At 33.2% G+C, this 20,463-nt stretch overlaps 2 protein-coding genes across 2 annotated transcripts; both read right to left on the bottom strand.

Annotated features, from left to right (window-relative positions):
* Positions 1-453: 453 nt before the first annotated feature.
* LOC146941624 (uncharacterized) lies at positions 454-8,455 on the bottom strand. Its single transcript, XM_085755446.1, has 13 exons — positions 7,735-8,455; positions 5,427-5,505; positions 5,262-5,318; positions 4,807-4,862; positions 3,741-3,969; positions 3,405-3,491; positions 3,243-3,317; positions 3,066-3,146; positions 2,270-2,334; positions 1,993-2,197; positions 1,820-1,908; positions 1,624-1,738; positions 454-809 (listed from the first exon to the last, which is right to left on the bottom strand). The coding sequence occupies exons 1-13, from the start codon at positions 8,301-8,303 to the stop codon at positions 768-770; spliced, it is 1,749 nt and encodes a 582-aa protein (XP_085611572.1). The 5' UTR covers positions 8,304-8,455; the 3' UTR covers positions 454-767.
* A 4,454-nt stretch (positions 8,456-12,909) lies between these two features.
* Positions 12,910-19,203, bottom strand: LOC146941623 (protein LIKE COV 2). Its single transcript, XM_085755445.1, has 7 exons — positions 18,878-19,203; positions 18,069-18,121; positions 17,877-17,986; positions 17,154-17,321; positions 14,745-14,842; positions 13,458-13,584; positions 12,910-13,223 (listed from the first exon to the last, which is right to left on the bottom strand). The coding sequence occupies exons 1-7, from the start codon at positions 18,995-18,997 to the stop codon at positions 13,123-13,125; spliced, it is 777 nt and encodes a 258-aa protein (XP_085611571.1). The 5' UTR covers positions 18,998-19,203; the 3' UTR covers positions 12,910-13,122.
* Between the last annotated feature and the right edge of the window lie 1,260 nt (positions 19,204-20,463).

Below are 20,463 nucleotides of genomic sequence, written 5' to 3'. Positions count from 1 at the left end.
AGTTCATGTAGTGCTCATTGTTTTAAAAATGAAAAAAAAAAAAAAATCAAAAGTTAATTGTTCAAGTAGAAGACAAAGTTCCATTATTAAAACTAGTGTTTAAACGGGCATGGAATCTGCTCTTTGTTTTTACGTTAATGCGTATAAACAACAAATAAACATGTTTATGAAATTTTGATTAAAATTATAAGTATAGATAATATATATTTTGCATTTTTATTTTGTAACAAACTATACTTATCTTTTTCAATAATACAAACAACATGATAAATATAATGTAAATTCTTATTTCTCGTAGTCAAATTTGTTTAAAGTATCACAAATTTCACAAGTGCACAAAATAGCACTCCCACAACGTTAGCGAGTATAGTAGCCACGAGTAGAAAGGGAACGAAAGTCAGTACAACGGGTACAATGCATCAGGTGTGTTTAGTTTTGCAGTCACAACATTACTTTTGAATGTAAACTTGAGTTTGGTTCATATAAAAATCAATTATTTAACGTGACCACCCAAACATACCAAAAATCAATTACACACCCCTAGAATCAAATTTGACCCATCCAAAAGTGAATCCAAAATATACACTAAGATACAAAATAGTCAATCATTTGATCATGAATATTACCAGTTGAATTTCTGTAATCATACATCTAATGATACAAGTCATGAACCAGAATTCATAAACTAAAACTTGATCTCTGAAACTAGTATGAGAAAAATAAGCAGATTGTCGTCTTTACAAGAGCCACAGCCTGCAAGTAGTTCTTCAAAGTTCCCCTTTAAACTTGGCTTCATACTCCTGAGGTTGCTGCAACAAACAAAAAAAATTAAATTCATGTTCAAAGGAAAAGATGTGTGGAGCAGAAGTTAAGGCATGTGTACTTGATCATCAATATATGCACACAACTTTTAAACCTATACACGGAATATTGCATTTTAATTTAACATGACACACCACAAGTCTTCTGTACAACTAAATTTGGCGCTACCAGTATGATTTTGCACAACGTACTACACAGAAAGGAACCAAGGTTAGTAGTAACCTAATATTGCATCTCTATTCTAGCATGAAGTTAAGAATGCCTGTCTCATGATCAATATTATTGTTACGTTGATACTAATTTTTTTCAATTCATTAAAATATAAATTACTTATATTTTTGGAATATAATTATAAGTAAAAAAAACATTCATAAAAAATTCACATTTTCATCTATGAATTGCACAGGTTAAAGTAGTAGTTTTATTGTAATTTGTAATAAATTTTCCTGTTTGTAATATTATTGTAATACATGCCGGTAGTCGGTAGATGTGTTCAATCACACAGTTGTCCTTATGTTCCAAATTTGATGGCCATTGATCTCACTTTTTCATGTCATCAACCAATACCCAGTTCACTTTTCCTGCCACACAAATCCTCCCCATATTTGAGACAAGGATTTGAGTGTAAATTTATTCTAGTTAAATTTGCATGTCATCAACCAATACCCAGTTCACTTTTCCTGCCACACAAATCCTCCCCATATTTGAGACAAGGATTTGAGTGTAAATTTATTCTAGTTAAATTTGCAAAAGTGAAGACAAGGAACAGAAAATTCAGCAGGATACTCGAGACATGCTTACCATGTATATAGCTGAAATCATTTTGCGTGCGAACCACCTCATGTGCATTGCACGCTGAGCAGCACTTGCTGCTTCCACCGTTTCAAACATCAAATACACAAAACCTGCACTATTTCTGTATACAAAATGAATCAATTAAAAAATTCACAGCTATGCACAAAGTGATATTATGAGTGCTGCACATTCATAAACTTACTTGTCAACATAGATATGCTTCACCCGCCCATATTTAGAACACTCTTCTTCTACATCTTCTTTGATGTCTAGATCAAAATCTGGTTCGGTCTGCAGATCGTAATAATTGATATTAGTGATTCAGTTGAATGAAAGACTATATAAAGTAACTGTAATTAACCAGTTAATCCTGACCTCGGAGGTTGGATCAAACATATTCTTCAACAGCAAACACTTGCTGGGGGTTCCGACAGGTTCGGCCACTTGGGTAGGCATAATTTGAGTTGGTAGAGCTAGTCCAGGTGCAGGTATTAATCCAGGATGTATTAATCCAGGATTACCAATAGGCAAACTAATAGCCGGCTGAGCAGGAGCCAACCCATTCATGGGTAAACCAATGCTGCAGTGTTTGGAATCTGTTAAAGATAATTGGCACATTTAAAGAATATAAGAGCAAAATATTTAGACGAACCTTGCAGTAATTCCAGAGCGATCCAGCTTCTGCATAAGCAATGCTCTTGATTGGGCATTTAAAGCCTGTTGCATAAAAGTAACAAAAAGGCACAATAAATGAGCAAGAAACTCGTAACTAGGAAAAAATTAACTTAATGATATAGTTGGAGCAAAAATTGAAGTTTCTGACTGCAGAAAGCCTGGAAGCAGGAAAATAAAATAAAATGAAATGAAATCTTCATATCATGATCCAGATAAGGAAAGAGTGGAATATGGAACGCTGCAACCGCCAAGTTTAACCTAAGTCCAGTAAATGTAGAAATAAACATCCATATATTTGTTTTGTTTGGCATCTTTAATTGTGTGATGAATTCTCAGAACCTCTTTACTCAATTAGGAAGGAGCAAAAATGGTCAACACCAATCGAACTAAAACTTCAATACAATTAAGCTAGAATTGATGATTACTAAACTAATAATGAAAGTTTGATATAAACAAAACTTACTGTCAATCAACCCTAACAAGCCGAGTAAATAATCATCCACCTAAATAATTTTATTGTACGAGGAGATAGATCTTTAATTGTGTGATGAATTCTCAGAACCTCTTTACTCAATTAGGAAGGAGCAAAAATGGTCAACACCAATCGAACTAAAACTTCAATACAATTAAGCTAGAATTGATGATTACTAAACTAATAATGAAAGTTTGATATAAACAAAACTTACTGTCAATCAACCCTAACAAGCCGAGTAAATAATCATCAAAATCTGCAGTAGAAGCTATTCATTTAGTTTATATAGACGTAGACTTACCAATCCACCTTCATCGTCATCAAAATCTGCAGATTTTGTTGTTGTGTCTTGACTTCCAATATGGTCTGCTACAGATGAAACCTGTTCGATGAACATCATTAATTATGAATATAAGGACAAGCAAATACACCCAAACACACAGAAAAGTAAAATATAAAACAAAGCGAGCAAATCTACCTTGATAGTTCTGCCAGCAATTTCCAATTTTCCATTTAAACTCTGGGCAGCCTTGGCATGCTCTATATGGGCAAACTGTCCAAGAATTGATATTGAAAAAAAGGTTAGCAACAGTATTTTATCAAAAACAACAATTTTTTAAGCTTAGTGTCGGTAACTAACTTGAATAAACCCAAAACCCTTGCAATGTCCAGTCTCCAGGTCAAGTGGAAGTTGCACAACCTCTACAATACCAAATGGCTCAAAAATCTAAAATTAAAAAAATAAAATGTCAGAAGCTGATCAGTGACAAATTATCAAATCAAATATTCTAATTCCAGTTAGTTAAAATCTGACAACAGGCTAAATCAATTCAGAAAAAAGAAGAAAAAAAATACAAAAAAACTATGTTGTTTTGAAGGGTGTATTTCCAAAAATTCATTTGATAACTGTCATTTCATATTTCTGGCAATGGATGACAGAGGCAAAAGGTTCATTGGACAAAAAAAATCAAGATACCTCTCTCAACTGGCTCTCAGTCATATTGAAGTGAAGGTTCCCCACATACAGTTTTCTGTCCACGGCTCCATATGGTCCTACCACACCAGCAGCTCCGGTAGTAGTATTAGATTGAACTAGGTTCTTTTCAGCCTCAGAAGGTTTTACCATTACAGGTTGTCCTAGAAGAAGTTGGCCAGAGAGGGCAATTGCCATTGGCACCGACATTGCATCATAAAATTCAATATACCTGCAACCTCATCGAAAACTTGCATCAACTTTTCAGAACTACAACGTACAAACAGTTGCAATCAAAACTTACAAAGCATAGCAAAGAGATGTAGGGAAACAAAAACTCTAGTGCAGACAGCTCAACCAGAGTGTATCTTTTGGTGTATCTGACTCATGTAAAGAAAATGTTAGCCTGATATAGTAAAAATACAAACTGAAACATATATTTCAATCAAGAAAGAATAAGAAAAGACCAAATTAACATGAAACAATCAATAAGGATGGGAGGATTAAGCAGCCGGAAATTCATCTTCACTATGTGTGCGTGAAAAAAAATCAATTCTTAGGAAACACAACCAACTTAAAGATGTTGAAGTATTGTGACTCGCTTGTCAAACCAATTATAAGAGCCAAACAAACCAATTCCATGTGCATCTCATCCAACTGGCTATCCCCACCCCAAAAAAAGAGGAGAAAAAAAGAAGAAAGGGAATGCAGGAGAAAAGTTTCTCCACATCAAACTTATCAAAGTTAATATACCCCATAACCAGTTCAAGTGATATAAACCGAAAAGGTTCAACAGCATAAGAAATCCTCACTGTGTGTGTACGTCAACATAGAGGAAGCAAATTGGGAAAGGACCAAAAGAAAACCAGGATTATGTCATCTACCTTGAGTATGCAGCATGAATTGATTAAACATGAGTGCAAGGTATTCCCATCATCCCTCATCATTATCGCAATTCTAGTCCATTTAAGAATACAGTTAAACATAATTCTTGAGAGTCGATACCCTAATACCACAATAGTGCACGCATATGAAGAATGTAATAAACATTTAACAATAAAGAGCATACCCAACTCCTTTAGATCGTCTTGAGTTCCTATCCATGATCAGACGAACATCTCTCACCTGGAAATGAAGTACATCAGAAATAAATATAATTGAGGAAATATGACAGAGAGAATCATGATGCAAGACATTCACACTAAGGAACCAAACAACTATAGCTCTGTTTGGCCCAACATGCTTTTTACTTCTCTTCTCCGTAAAATAAGAGTTTGGCCAAACATTATTTTTGAAAAGATCTTGATTAATAAAGGAACTTGTCTTTTATGTACAAAAACTAAATATAAAGAACTTTTCAAAAAGTAATTGAGAGGAGTTTTTCAAATCAAGTAAGAGCCTTTGATATATTATCATTTTTTTATATGATTTAACTCAAATATTTTCATTCTATCAAAAAAATACATTTTAGTAAAAAAAATATAAGTAGCACCAAGCTGTATGCAAATATTAAAATCAACTGACCTTGCCAGCTTTTGAGAAGAATTCATAAACATCCCTTTCTGTAGCCTTTAAGGGCATCTGTAATTATCATAGCACATTGGCAATAATCAGAACAGGATATTAAATACCTAACTATGTCAGATCATATAAGCCAAGAAGAAAAAAAAGGAGGGCCAGCAAATTAACCTGATAGGCAAAAACAGTTCTTTGATCCCTTTCTGGATCTGCCTCAGGCTCGACCGTTTCTTTCTTCTCCCTAAATCTCCTGCAATTCACATTAAAATTCAACCATTATAAAATATGCATAGAAAAGTCCGATAAATTTGAACTGATATTTAGACTGTATAATTCATAACATTGTAATAGTTCAAACTTAGTACTATGTGTAGCTAATTTGTATAAATGTATAGTTTTTAACCAAGTGATAGTGTTACTGAGAGCTAGTATGTTCAATTGTAAGCCTAACTGAATTCAAGCAAAATTAAGTAACAGCCGTAAAAACAGAGTAATACTTGTGTATATGATCCATCCCGTTCAGCCAATTAATTAATGTAACAAAAATATTCACAGATTATAGTCCAGACTCAAGATTCTTCCAAATTCTCACTTCCAACTTTCTCTCATTTTTTTTCTTGATTTTCTCTCGTGTTCTAACTCAAGCAAATTCAGACAAGCATAAACCAAAACTTTCTTGACCAATAGTTCTCAAATTTTTAACTGCAGTCATTATTTCAGAGTATATTGTTAATATATACTCTCTTATTAACACCACAACCATCCAGACTAGAGCGAAGAATGGCATTGCTCATCCCTGATCGGTCCCTACTTTGTTAAAGGAACCCACGGAACCAAGTACTGCCAAGCAAGCCTTGGCAGAACCACGCTGGTCTATGTTTCCTATTCCTTAAGGCTGCAAGTGGGTCATCAAAAATAAAGAAAACCTGACGAGACCATTAATGCAGCCAGGTTAGTTTCCAAAGGACTTCATCAGCAATAGGATTTAATGTTACAGAAACTTTCCCTTAGGTGTAAAACATATTATTAGAATATTCTTGCTACTGCCATCTTAAAAGAGTGGCACATCCAGCAGTCATTCCTAGATCACCTTTTAGAAGAGATCTATACGAGCCCACCACCAAGTTTTGCATCAGCATATAAATTACTGGTTTGTAGATTGCACAAGGCTAAGATCTCAAACAAGCATTCAGAGCTTGGTATGAGAGACAGACTTATTACTGCCCTTCTTGGTTTTCTGCTATTGGGCAAGTATGACCCACTTTGGTCACTTCACATCAAGATTCACTTATATTTTTAATCTCATTTATGTGGATGAAATAATCAGTACAGGTGATACCTCCCTTTTATACAGAATCGGATATCTGAACTGCACTCTGAGTTTGTTTTTAAAATTGAAATACTTATCGTTACTTTCTTAGTATTCAAATAAAGAGACTGCTTGATGGATCTCTTCTGTCATCACAAACTAACAAATCTAAAATCAATAGTGGGTGCATGGCTATGTGCCATTACAACCCAGCCAGACATCGGTTTGTAGTGAAAAAATCATGTCATGCCACTCGAGAATCATGGAAAGGCAGTCAAGAACTGAAGATCACCCTGAGGTATCTGAAAGGGACTTATCAGTCATGGGTTGCTGCTGCAGAAACCAGACAGCTGATTTCAGCCAGCCAGTCCCTCTTAAAAAACATTGGGATGTAGCCTGGGCCCCAGACCCTAGATGACTGGAGATCAACTTCAGGACACTGCATTTACTTTGGCGCAATTCTGGTATCAAGATGTTCCAAAAAGCAAACCCTCGTTGCAAACTCAATTATTGAGGCAGAGAACAAAATTTCGGTAAATACGGCTGCTGAAATCCTCTGTTTGCAATCTTTGTTTGCAGAACTGCACATTTCCATACATATTCCTCAGACAATGTGTGACAACTTGAGCATTGACTAGGGCTCTATAGATTATCATGATATAGCAAATCTATTTGAAAGTGTGACTGTGCATTTAACAAGGGTACACCATGAAACCAGCCGTGGTTGGTTGTAGAGCAAATGAACCTATGGAATCGATTTTGCTATTGAATGAAATCACTGTTAACTAGTTTACTTAGGTACATTTACATTATGTATGAATAATTTTGTAAAAATATCATTGTGCTGTTAAATAAATTGGATTTGGTCCTTTTGCATCTAACCCATCAAGTGGTATGTTGTATTGTTCCAAGTGCTCAGGATGATAAAGCTATATAAAGTAGTAAACAGGGTTTCACATGCATCTTATAGGTGGTGACATTGTTGATAAACAACACAATTGTTCATTAGCAATCAAATTAAACAATTCTCACCACATGCTATCAACTAAACCTAAGCTAAAAACACTTTCACACTCACAAGTACAACTATCAAAAATCATAGCAAAAAAGCTTATTAAAAATGGAATTGACAAACAAACATAAAGATTAAGTTAAGGAAAAAGGCGTTACCGGCTATCTCTCATTTCGAAATCGCGCTCAGAACGACTTCTACTCCTGCGAGACCTATCTCTCTCCTCCCGTTCTCTCTCCCTGTCTCGTTCAGAACGGCTTATGCTTCTCCGAGACCTTTCTCTCTCTTCCCTTTCAATCTCCCTATCTCTCTCAGAACGACTCTTACTCCTCCGAGACCTTTCTCTCTCCCTTTCCTTCTCCCTTTCCCTCTCTCTCCTTTCTCTCTCTTTCTCCCTCTCTCTCCTATCTTTCTCTCTGTCCCTATCCTTCTCCCTCTCCCTATCCCTGTCCCTGTCTCTGTCCCTATCCCTATCCCTATCTCTGCCACTCCGATGACGCTCCTTGTCACGGTCATCATCACGATCTCTATCCCTCTTCGAGACACGCTCGTCGTCGCCATCGCCGCTGGACCTTCTCTTGCTCCTCTTCTCTTCAGTGCCATCTTCAATTTCATCGCGCTTTCTGTAGCTCCGTTCGGTTTTGTCGCTGCTTTCATTCTTCTTCGAGTCTTTGTCTTCCTGCTCTTCCACTGTCTTCTCCAAGTATTCGTACTCGTCGAAATCCATTGATAATTCTTCTTCTCTCGGTCTCTAACTGTAAATTTGAGATTGAGAATTTGAGAATTTCTAGGGTTTTGCGATTTGGGGGTTTTTTTTTTTCCCTTCAGGCTTAGATAGAGGGGAAGGAAATTACTTAGGAGTTAGGATGTTTCATCAGCACTGCACTCCTCCATCCAGCTTGTTAAATACGGGGTAAAAAGTCATTTTCACTACATAATATGTTTTTTATCTATGAAAATATATCAATTTTTGTTTTGATTCCTCTAAAATTTTCCTTTGAATTTTAGTTCCATAAAATTTTCAATCATTATTTTTTGGTCTTTATTTTGACTCAATTTTTGTATTATTTTAATGAAATGTACAGAATATTGTAAAAATCTCTCCTAAAAAAAATTTGAATTTTTTATAACAAAACATCAATTAAATATGAATTTTTAACCGTAAAAAATATATAATTCATATTTAATTAATGTTTTGTTATAAAATTCTAATCTTTTTTTTAAGAGATTCTTATAATATTATAAATTTTTATTCAAAAATATGAATTTTACATATGAGTTTACTTTAAAGGAGGGACTAAAAGTGAAGATGAAAATCTTTTGAATGTCTAAAAGTTGATGAAAAAATTTAGAGGAACTAGAACGAAAAGTTTACATGTTTATAGGGATCAAAAACATATTTAACCATATATATAATCTCAGTTAAATTTCATAAATATCATGCGCTAATCTCGTAATAATCTTCTTAAAATTATGGATTCAATCTTCATTTTGCAGAATGAAAAGTAATTTATTTATTTTTTAAAAATTTAGCTTCTTGTTTTCTTCCAAGTTTAATTAATTCTCTATATATGATTATTTTACATATTTATCATGTCCAACTTTAATTAATTCTTTGTATTGACGTATTACACTTTTATTACTTTCGAGTCTAACTGATTTTCTATTGTTATGAAACTCTTAGAACAAAGAACAAGTTTAAAGAGAATGAGAGAGAGAGAAGGAAAACAGGGGAAATTATATTATTATATTGTTATGTGCAATTATGTTACATGTGATCTTTGTTTATAGAGAAGTACAATGATATGACTTAGAGTTAAGTACATAGAGATAAGTACAAAAAGATGTGGCATATGAGATAAGTAAAATGGTGTCACTAAATAGATAAGTACAAGGAAAAGAGTGCAACATGCTTTTGTGTCATAATCTACCTGGTTAAAAACTTTATCAGGAAAATCTAGAGGGATAAAAACATGGTTAGGGAAAAAAGAGTGCGGAACACATTTTTGTCTCCTCCTCATAAAAACAATTGTATATGAGACGAAGAAGTTTAAATAAATCTTTTATATTCGTTACTAAAAAAAATCTTGACGGTGATTCTGTGGAAAATTATGATCTATCTTCACACTCTTCTCCAAATTAGCAGCGACGGTGATTCTGTGGAAAATTATGATCTATCTTCACACTCTTCTCCAAATTAGCAGCTTTTGAGATTTTTTTTTTTGAAGAAGCTAAACTAGCCCACCTAAATTGTCACTGGAGAGAAGCTAAACTAGCCCACCTAAATTGTCACTGGAGAGAATCGAACTTGAGACCTCGAGGAGGAGCACACTCCCAGATCCCAAGCCAATACCACCAGGCCAACCCAAATGGATTCTCTTGAGATATCTTTATACCGAGTTATTGAAGGAATCTCCTTTTAAAATTAGAAAACCGCAAGTTTCTTATATGGGCAAAATCATAATCCTTAATAAAGAGCATTCACTGCATCCTTTGTGTTGTGTTAGCATTTTCAAACGTTTGGGTGATATTGTTCTTTCTTTGAGGTACAAATTGTATGCTTGACTTTACTGCAATACATGTATTTACTAATATTGACAAAAATAAAATACCACGGTATATATAATAATCAAAATACATTAATGTTATCACTTGACTAATTCAAGTTGTTCATAGTTTTCTTGAGAACATGATTTTTACTCACATCAAGTGACACCGCCATCATTGTAGTACGTAATCAATTAGATTTGTCCATATCAACTAGATTTGTCAATATCAACATTTATAGAACAAATTTTAAAATCTCTTCAAGAGTTCTAATAATATTTATACCATTAATTATCATAAAATTGATTATAAGAAATTCATTTCTAAATCTTTAAAATGGACAGATGTTGTCATTTTTCAATAGTTTTGATAGTATGTCTCTCGCGATTGAAATCCTTCAGGGATTTTCATATAATCATCACTGCCAAGTGAGCCATATAAATAAATTGTAACACATCTTTCACATAATTCAAGTATTTCATGTCCTACTAAACTTAATCAATCATGAAAAATTTCTCGAGTTTACTTCAGATGAATATGTCTCTTAAAAGTATATGTCTCTTAAAAATAAATGGTTGACATTTACCATTTCACTTCCATTGAACATATCAAACACTTAGTTCCCCAAAATGCATGATTGCAACCATGTTATTGTAAAAAATTTAGTAACAATAAAATTCAAATATCATAATCATGCTATAAACCAATTATTCAGTTTCAAATGAAATAAAATTGAATCTTATATATATATATATATATATATATATATATATATATATATATATATATATCAATAAAACATTTATGTCACCATTGAATGGTTCTTTAACCATTTATTGGGTGGATTCTAGGATGAGGGGTCAATTAAGTCCCTCACCGGTGGACCATGAAGAAAATACCGTTTGATTGAATTAATGGTTGAGATTTATTCAAAATAAAATTGAGAACATTTATACATTTTAACATACAATCTTGTCCCTGTTAAATTTCTTCATCCTCTTAAACTCCCCTGAAATTTGTAAATGTAGAAGATGATTGCAGAAAGCATCTACATCCATTCAAAAATGAAAAAGCAGATATGGAAAAGTGACAGTATAACAATTTCTTTCACCAGACATTTTTACATCAATACAAAATGCAAAATTAAAGTCGGTATTGATAACTATTGTGTCAAATTATTCAAAAAAATAAAAGATAACTATTGTGTCAAAAGAGAAACCCCTAAAATTTGAAACTTTAATACTTCATGTTCATGGTGAAAAACGCTACAAGAATAATGTTAGGTTCTGGCCTTTTAACACACAAACATATAAATTGTAACTTTGGTTGAGATGAAGGTGATAAAAAATGGCCTTTGAACTTTAAAATTATTTGGAGGATTATTGCAAATCGATCTGCTTTTTTTGTGTCTTAGCAAACATATATAAGCAAAGAGAACTAATTAAAGTGTGTACATCTTTTTACAGAAGTTGAATGTTTGCCAATCGTAGTTAGTTACAATTCTTAAATTTTCCAACAAAAACGTTTACGCAATTAAGGTGAGGTAGATGAGGAAGACACAAGGGCAATGGTTGCATGTGAACATATGTTGGTGGTCTCATTTTTTATTTTAATAAATCTAGACCATTAATTAAATCTAATGATATTTTTGTCATGGTTCACCGGTGAGGGACTTAATTGATCCCCCACCTTAGAATCCACCCATTTATTGTAGAATCAATATTTTTCTCAAAATGTTTTTTTCACAACAAATCTATTCACCTGAATCAAATATCTTTATCTGCTAACAACATATTTGTGTTTGTTTTTACAATGATCAAATATCCACACTTAATAATTCAAAACCAAGTTCCAAATAAAGTCAGTTCACTTTTCAAAACCATTTCTTAAATACATAACTTTAAAATTAAGCTGACAAAAAAACCGACATTAAAATAAAGGTTAAATATGTTTTTGGTCCCTATAAATATGTCAATTTTTTATTTTAGTCCCTCTAAAATTTTACTTCAACTTTTAGTCCCTATAAAATTTTCAATCTTCACTTTTGGTCCCTCTTTTAAAGTAAACTCATGTAGAATTCATATTATTTAATAAATTTTTCCAGAAAAATTCAGAATATTATAAGAATCACTTCAAAAAAATTAAGAATTTTTTAACAAAACATGAATTTAATATGAATTTTTATTTTTTTTACGGTTAAAAATTCATATTTAATTTGTGTTTTGTTAAAAAATTCTAATTTTTTTTAGGAAATTTTTTAAGAATATTTTACATATTTCTGCACAATTTCATTAAAAAATACAAAAATTAAATTAAAAATAGGGACCAAAAGTAGTGATTGAAAATTTTATAGGGACTAAATGTTGAAGAAAAATTTTAGAGGGACTAAAACGAAAAATTGACATATTTATAGGGACCAAAAACATATTTAACCCTTAAAATAATTGCTTTGCCAAAACTTGAAAGAATATTATAAAATGGTGAATAGGTGATTTTTTTTTTTTGTGGTGGCCGGGGTTTGATCTCAGACCTTGCATATATTATGCATTGTCTCTACCAACTGAGCTAAGCTCACAAAGACGTGAATAGGTGAATTTAACACAAGACTTATTGCATCCAAAACAAACTCGTTTTTTTTTCTTCTAATCATATTTAACCCAACCAGAGAATTTAGAAAAATATGAGCTATAGGAGTGACCAAAAGCAATGCCTGTTGCCCCCTTATAAACATTCCTATTTCGTCTGTGCCAGACTCCAAGGATGCATGAAGAATGGAAAAAGAGAAGTGAGGCTAAAAGAAAAGGATACAAATATTGTAATAAATACATTGTATCTTGCTCTTTTGTCAGCTTCGATATAAACCGTAAAATATTAAACAATAATTTTCGTATACCAATTCCATCACAAGGAGGTTCACGATACAACTCCCATCACCATACGGGCCATGCATGGTTTAATGGACGATAACTAGTAATATATTAAGCCGCTGGTTCATCCCTTTATCCAATTCTGTTCAAAGATATTCTCTCATTCGGTCGAGCAACTCTTTCGATGGGAGATATCACCTGTGGCATTGTCATTCCTCCAGACACAATGATTTCTGCATCAGCATCGACATAAATGTTACACCGTGAATTAAAAAAGTGCTATCTAAATAATAGTTTAAGAATTTCTACATCAAGAAGAATGTTTTTTGGCAAAGTTTGCATTTGTGGTCCCAATGAGATAAATAGAATATCATATAACAATTTCTTCTACAGAGACATGTTGAGCAGGCATAACAAACACACTCACACAATGTAATTTCCAACCAATCATTGAAAAGAGAACCTACCTATGCCTTCTCGAATGGAAAGATTTGGTCTTATAACATCTTTGGAGTTAATCAAGATTATATCGCCAATATACAGATGGTTTGTAGGGATAAAAACACTACAGAGCTCTTCATCTTCATTTTCTTTCTGGGATGGAAGAAAAAAGATAAAATCAAAAGTTAAATATATATAACAAATCATTGAAATTAGTAGTTTCCTCAGAGAGTTACACAATTCATTGAAGAGGATACACAAATATAATGAAATTATATGATGAAGCACCTTTTGGATGAAAACGCAAGCCCCAAATTTTTTACAGTAAATTAACTCCAAAAACAATGGTTACAACGAAGTACTCTATTAACCAGGGTTATGCTGAACAAGTTCGAGGCAGAAAATGTTATTATAGACTTGTAACTGCTTTAAATCCCAGAGGTGAGCACACACATACACATGCAAACACATTAGATGTATACGGGGCATCAAATCTCACAGGTGCACACACACATAAACGCATAGGTATGGCTTATGTGTTTGTTTGTGTGGGATGAATAAATAATATATAATACAGCCATATCCTCCATAACCATATTTTCTTTTCTTCTAATGCTACTGTAATCAAAACTATTCAACATTGATTTAATGATGGTGAACTGTTCATTATGATTAATCATGTCACCGTATATGTGATATCAATATGAGTGTGTTAGCCAACAATGTAGATGTGTTATATAACCAAGTTAAAGCATTATAAATCATAGACACCAGTGAAAAAAAATCATTCTTTTTATTTACAACTCTAATTTTATTCTTTATCTTATTTTGTCCAATGTGACCACATATCTACCATAACATTCTCATTTTTGCAATAGAGGTCATTCTTTCTTATTGACTCTTTACTGCCCAGCAGTCAATCCTAAAAATTACAAGTTTTAAAGACGTGCAATAATAATAATTTCCGCAATACTTATTCATCACACTCAAAATATTCCATCTCATCGACCTACAGTTATCTAACTTCATTATTTCTATATTTGTGCTCAAACTCAAAGTACACAAGATTAGGGATGGAAGGCGGAGGGAGTAAGATGGATGATAGATTCAATTTACATATACCATGAGATGTCTGGTATAGTATTTTTTTCAACTTTCACATCTAAGCTAACATTTGTGTGCACCCTGCTAAACCTGCATCCTATATATTCTATTTTACTTCTAGTTAGACAAAAGTCATTGAATTTTACTTATCAACCTTCAAAGAGGAAGCCCTAAAAAGTTGTCGAGTAAATACAGTTTGCTCAAAGTACCTGTAGAGTAACAGTTGATGTAATGAAGCCAAAAGCATATTCACCAACGCGCGGATGACGGATAATTGCAACCTCTTTAAAAGCAGTGGTGTTTTGATCTGTAAAGAAGAATTTGAAAATAATTATTACGACAAATCATTGCATCCTTGTAAGCAATATTTGAAAATGGTCAATATAACTACATAGAATAGTTAAAAATAAAATTTATCGATTGTAAAATATGCAGGCTCTGAAAATCTGACAGCAAAAATGATAGGGAAAAACTATTTGAAGTATGCCGTGAGTTCATAAATAAAAAGTCTAACTGTTCCTATTTACCTATTACCACACCATTTAACTTGTCAAAGCTAATAAGATCTATTCAAAACAGTAAATATTTATCCAGCCTATGATAAGAACAGGTATTTTAGTAGTTTATTCAGGGAAGAAGTCCCTTGATGAAATAATAGAATGCAGATCTTCAAAAGTCGACAAACCTCCCTGCGCCTAAAGGCCCCGACTCTCTCAAACTAACAAGAGTACAAAACATCTCTCCCTCTCAATCCCGTTTTTTATTTATACGCAACATAGTCTTATTTCTCTAATTAGTCCAACACCCAACTACTGAGTAACTCTAACTCCTTAAATCAATGCAGTAGTACATATACATGTCTTCATTTTAAAAAAGAACAACCCATTGCTATAAAGCTCCCACCATAGAAGGATCCATGAAATAGTAGGACCTGGTGAATTTAATAAATGAATGGATTACATGTATGCATTTAGCTACAACATATTATACAACCACCATCACCAGACCACTAGTGTAATACAAATCTCTTACTGGCCACTGCTACATCACACACATGGAATCCCCACAGCCAAAACCACCATCATTTCACCCTCTTTATATATAAAATTAGAGAATGCTACAACTGACCTAGATTTGTTATACTTATGTTCGTTACTTTTTATTTTCAGCCTCCATCACATTACTAAAGAAAAATGCAATTTATATGAATAGTTTCATACAAAACTTAATGAATTCAGAATTAACCAAGCGGTTTGTCCCAAGAGGGGATGAAACACAACCAAAACCAGACTGAAAATCAAACCCATAAGACATCTGGGTCACGACGGTTCAATTGGTTCAAACACGGTCGAACCGGATAATAAATAAATTAATAAATCTAGTGTTAAAATTCACAGGCAGTTCATACATAGTCATAACTAAAGTGAAAATCCACAACAAGTACATAAAAATTACACAACATTCATCTTTTCACCCATAAAAATTGAAGTCCACATAAAATTAATAGCATCATTCAAAGTATACAATTTGTATCAATTTATCGAGCACTTTTTTATAGGTAATTTTTTTTTAAAATTCGGTATTCGGCCCAAGGACCGACTAATCCAGGGGACCAATCCCACCATCCACTAGCAGGGGGCCCAATTGAAGTCAGACCAAAGCTTAACACATAAATTGTTAGCACCAAAGCCTACACCACTAGGCAATTCCATTAAACTCAATAGTTTAAAAAAAATGTTGATGAGCCTCTACTGAACCCAAAATATAAAATTGATGACAAGTTGCTAAAAAATATTAATTAAAGTCACAATGTTAGTTTTTCTCATTTTAGCCCGACTTTGTTAGCAATGTCAAATGTCCCATATCAAAAGCTTTTAGTACGTAGTCTTAACAACTTGGCTATAAATGTGTCATGCGATGGTGGCACATGATCCATGGTCACATTCACTCGTAATTATGATGAGTATGTGTTTTTTTAATAAAATAAAAACACATTTTATGTAAACTCTCTTAAGTGTAAAATTTTGTATTTCAATGGACCAGACAGTTTATCAAAACCGCCGCCGTTTCCGCGGTTTGGTCGGTTTCGGCCGGCTGAAATCTGTTTTTATACGGTTCTTTGCCATCAGCTGTTTTCTTGCCTTTGCCCATACTAGACCACTTCGCAGTTCAACCAGACGGGTCAGTTTTAATAACATTGCCAAAAACATACTACGGTAGTCATTAAAAAATATGCTTACATATAGCATCCATATTATTTTTCATGGGCGAACATTTTTAGCAATCCAAAAGAATTCCTATAAAATTGGTCGTCAATAAGCATGAATACTAAGCTACATTTTCAAATGGGCTCCTTGTATAAAATAATCCATAAAATATATATGATAAAGTCAACATATAAACACAGAACCACCACCCGAAAAAAAGAGGACATTGAGCATTTTTCCATAAAAAACACTTGAGAAGACTTTTTTTCTTTCAATTGTAACAACACTAGCTAACCAACATGCAAATAGCATAACTGCTCATCTCTATGTGAATTCAAACTCTAGTATCTAACCAATGTTAAAGTTTCTTTGCGCTAATCTAATTGGATTACATTATTATGAAAAACATACCTGGAGAAATTGCAGCACTAATCTGCTTGGATGCAGAGTATATATGTCTAACAAGGGGCATTTGCTTTATCAACCATTCTCCAATCCAGAAGACAGTGGCACCCATCCATGACGAAACAAAAACACCAATAACAAACACAAAAGCTAACGATGTAATAAAACCAAGTCCTGCAACATAAATCAAGAGCATTTAAACTAAACTATTGCATCTAGAGAGATTAAAAATAAAGATAGAACGAACAAGATGCTTCCGCAACCAATAATGTACAGCATGCACGTTTTGATAGCAAATATATTTATTATAGAAAACTGGAGAAGTACAAAATAAGGGCGAGATACCATATCCGCCAAAACATTTAAACTACAATTCAAATAAACTCTTCATAAAAAACGATATGCTTTTTTTCTCAATTGATTTAACAATAAACCTGTGTTATCTTTGAATTTACAAGTTTATGCACCATTATCATTTACTTTGCTTTGGATGTTCCTGGATTAGACATTGAACTCTGAGAAGAAAGTAAAAAACCTTCTTGCTACATTGGTAAAACAAAAGAGTAACCTATTTTCTTTGAATTTATGCACTATGTTCATTTCTTTACATTTTTATTTTTGGATCTATGACATCTAGACCAATGAAAAATTCCTGTCATTTGTAACTTCTCAAGAGATCAAATATAATAGTCAAATCCATGTTTACTGAAGGAAAAGTAAATTACTCACCAAATATTTCAACGCCAAAACTGGAGTATAGCGGACTAAAGAAACCATCAACAAACTGAATAAACCACCATGTAATAAAAAAAGTAACTGCGACTGGGAATAAAACCACACTGCAAGTACAAAATTAAACAGATAGTTAGGTCGTTGATAATGGCAACAATAAGTTATCTTGATAAAAGTTTAGTCCATTACCATCCGGTCATAAACTTCTTTGAGACCCAACTCTGAAGAACAAAGCAGCAAGCCTGAAATATATGCAAAAAATGAGTCAATAGCGAGACATAGACGGATTTATATGAGGAAAGGTAAGATGGCTATTTTATATGAGGAAAGGTACACGTTAAATCAGTCTTGAATTCTAACACTGATCAGTGATCAGTTAACTCACTTACCTGGCCTATTCATGTGGCCTGTATACATAATGCAGTGAAACAGGGTTTGGTTGTTGAATTATAATCATGCTTCAATCTTTTATGACTTTATCATATGTACTAATTTAACAAACTAAGAAGCTTATCTAAGCGAAACAATATAGAGAATCATAAACCCCCAGGGATTGGCCTGATATTGACAGTTTGGAACCTAGTAGTGTGCTCCTCTCTAGGTCTCAGGTCGAATCCCCATGTGCTAACAATTCCTATGTTGGATGATAGTCCATACATGACTTTGTTCTGGCTTCAATTGACTCCTTTGGTGGATGGTGGGAATGGTTCCCGGATCACGTCGGTCATCAGGACCGATACCGAGATCAGAGCAACCACTTAAAAAATGAACTTAATGATCATAACCCCACATAGTTTCTTTACAAATAATACAATCACTGAATTGGTGTCAGTCAAATTTGCAATTGACTAATGAAATCATGCGCAAGACTAATAGTTGACTTACAAATAACCTAATAAATAACACAATAAAATCAAAAATAGAGTGCAATAAACAAGATCGAAAACTTAGCCCTAATTTGAAGAGTGAAGAAATAAAAGGGAATTAGGGTAGCCTACCCTGCGAGTGGAAGAGTTGGGAGAGGTTGGAGGAGTCTTGGCTGGATCTTCGGGATCTTCGCAGGAGACATTATCAGCTTGACTTAGAGGAATTGACGTTGATTCTTTTTCTTCGGCCATCACAAACAATTCAGTTTTTTCTGATGATATTAATTTTTTCTAATGTTTTTAATAAATATCATCAAATGGAATTGAAGGATCTTGGAATGAAGGTTAATTTGGTTGGGTTTGCTTGATATCCCTACCTTACGTTATGTTATGATTTAGTCTTGGATTGGATTGGATACTAAGCAAGCAAGCAACTTACACAGTTGCTCACTCTCCTCACCTGATAAAGATAATAATTAGCATTAATATATCTACACCCACCCAACCCAAGCAATGCTATGAGATCACCGCTAGCTAACGTGGCTTTGGACTATGGGATATGATGTGACCCTTTTTCTTTCTTCCTTTGGACTATCTTTATGGATTAATTAATTTAGTCAAAAATATGGATATTTAATTTAAAAGTGTAAATCCTCCAAATCTTTCATTAAGGTTTAAGAGAAGTAAATTTTTAAATATCTTGATGAGCAGTGGTGTCTTTAGATAAAATTTGTTTAGTATTTAGATTTATTTTATAATAAGTTAACATAAAAATATGGTATTGCATTGAATGATTGTTGAATCTCAACTAAATAACATGAATACAATGAACTAGGGAAGAGAGAGTGAGCTGAGAGAGGTGGGAAATATAGATTACACTTCTCTTTATTGGTTTAGAAAAGAGGAAGAAAATAGATTAAAAAGGAGGGAAGAAATGGAGGAGAAATGTTATTTTGTTACTTTTCATTTATGCTTCTATTTGGTCTCAATTCAATATTATTTTAAGGGCATTTCTGTAGTTTCAAAGGCGATCAATCAGCATTGCTCTATTTAAGGAGTGTTCTACGAAATATGTTAGATTAGTCGATTGAACCGAAAACACGACAGTCTTTTAGTTCGTTCAACCTTGAGTCACACAAACTTATTCGAATCAAACTGAATCAAAAAAATTCTCATTGTTTTTATTTTATTAGTAGTTCGGTTTAACTATGGTTCATCCAATTGAATCGATTGAACCATGATTTAAATGTCTCACCGGTTCGATCTATAGTCCAATTTTTAAAATATTATTTTAAGGATTAAATATGTTTTAGTCCCTATAAATATCTCAATTTTCATATGTACCCCCCTCTGAAATAGTTTATTGAATAATTTTTGGGATGAATTTCTAGGTTTAGGATGGAGTTGAGAATGAATTTGGAGATGAGTTTGTGGGTTTGTCATGAAGTTCGGACAAAACTTTGCAGAGGGCGAAACCCCCCGCAAATTGAAAATAAAATCGCCTAATCAAATATATGAAAGATCTGATTTGAAATATAATCAATTATTGGAGTAGTTGGTGCTTGTCTCAGGCAGGTAGGGATATTTTATTCAAATCACTATGGTAATCTATTCAATCTTAAGTTATGAATGTGTTTCTTTTGCCTGAAACTCTTATTAATGAAATTGAGAAGATGCTAAATTCTTTTTGATGGGGTCATAGTACTAGAAACTCTAGA

This window comes from Medicago sativa, chromosome 3 (assembly GCF_051527215.1).
Source record: "Medicago sativa cultivar Bolivia chromosome 3, Bolivia_mono, whole genome shotgun sequence".
NCBI lineage: Eukaryota > Viridiplantae > Streptophyta > Magnoliopsida > Fabales > Fabaceae > Medicago > Medicago sativa.
The sequence above is the reverse complement of the archived record's forward strand: the minus strand, read 5'-3'. Positions and strand labels throughout refer to the sequence as shown.

Bases quoted from the DNA above. Each gene is read 5' to 3' on its own strand.
- LOC146941624 (XM_085755446.1), bottom strand. From the start codon at position 8,303: ATGGATTTCGACGAGTACGAATACTTGGAGAAGACAGTGGAAGAGCAG. The intron at 2,335-3,065 runs GTAAGTCTACGT...TTTATGCAACAG, and splicing joins ATGACGATGAAGGTGGATTG to GCTTTAAATGCCCAATCAAG. The intron at 1,909-1,992 runs GTCAGGATTAAC...TACGATCTGCAG, and splicing joins TGTTTGATCCAACCTCCGAG to ACCGAACCAGATTTTGATCT.
- LOC146941623 (XM_085755445.1), bottom strand. From the start codon at position 18,997: ATGGCCGAAGAAAAAGAATCAACGTCAATTCCTCTAAGTCAAGCTGAT. The intron at 17,322-17,876 runs GTGAGTAATTTA...TTTATGTTGCAG, and splicing joins TTTTGGCGTTGAAATATTTG to GACTTGGTTTTATTACATCG. The intron at 13,224-13,457 runs GTAGGTTCTCTT...ATGCTGATGCAG, and splicing joins TTCCATTCGAGAAGGCATAG to AAATCATTGTGTCTGGAGGA.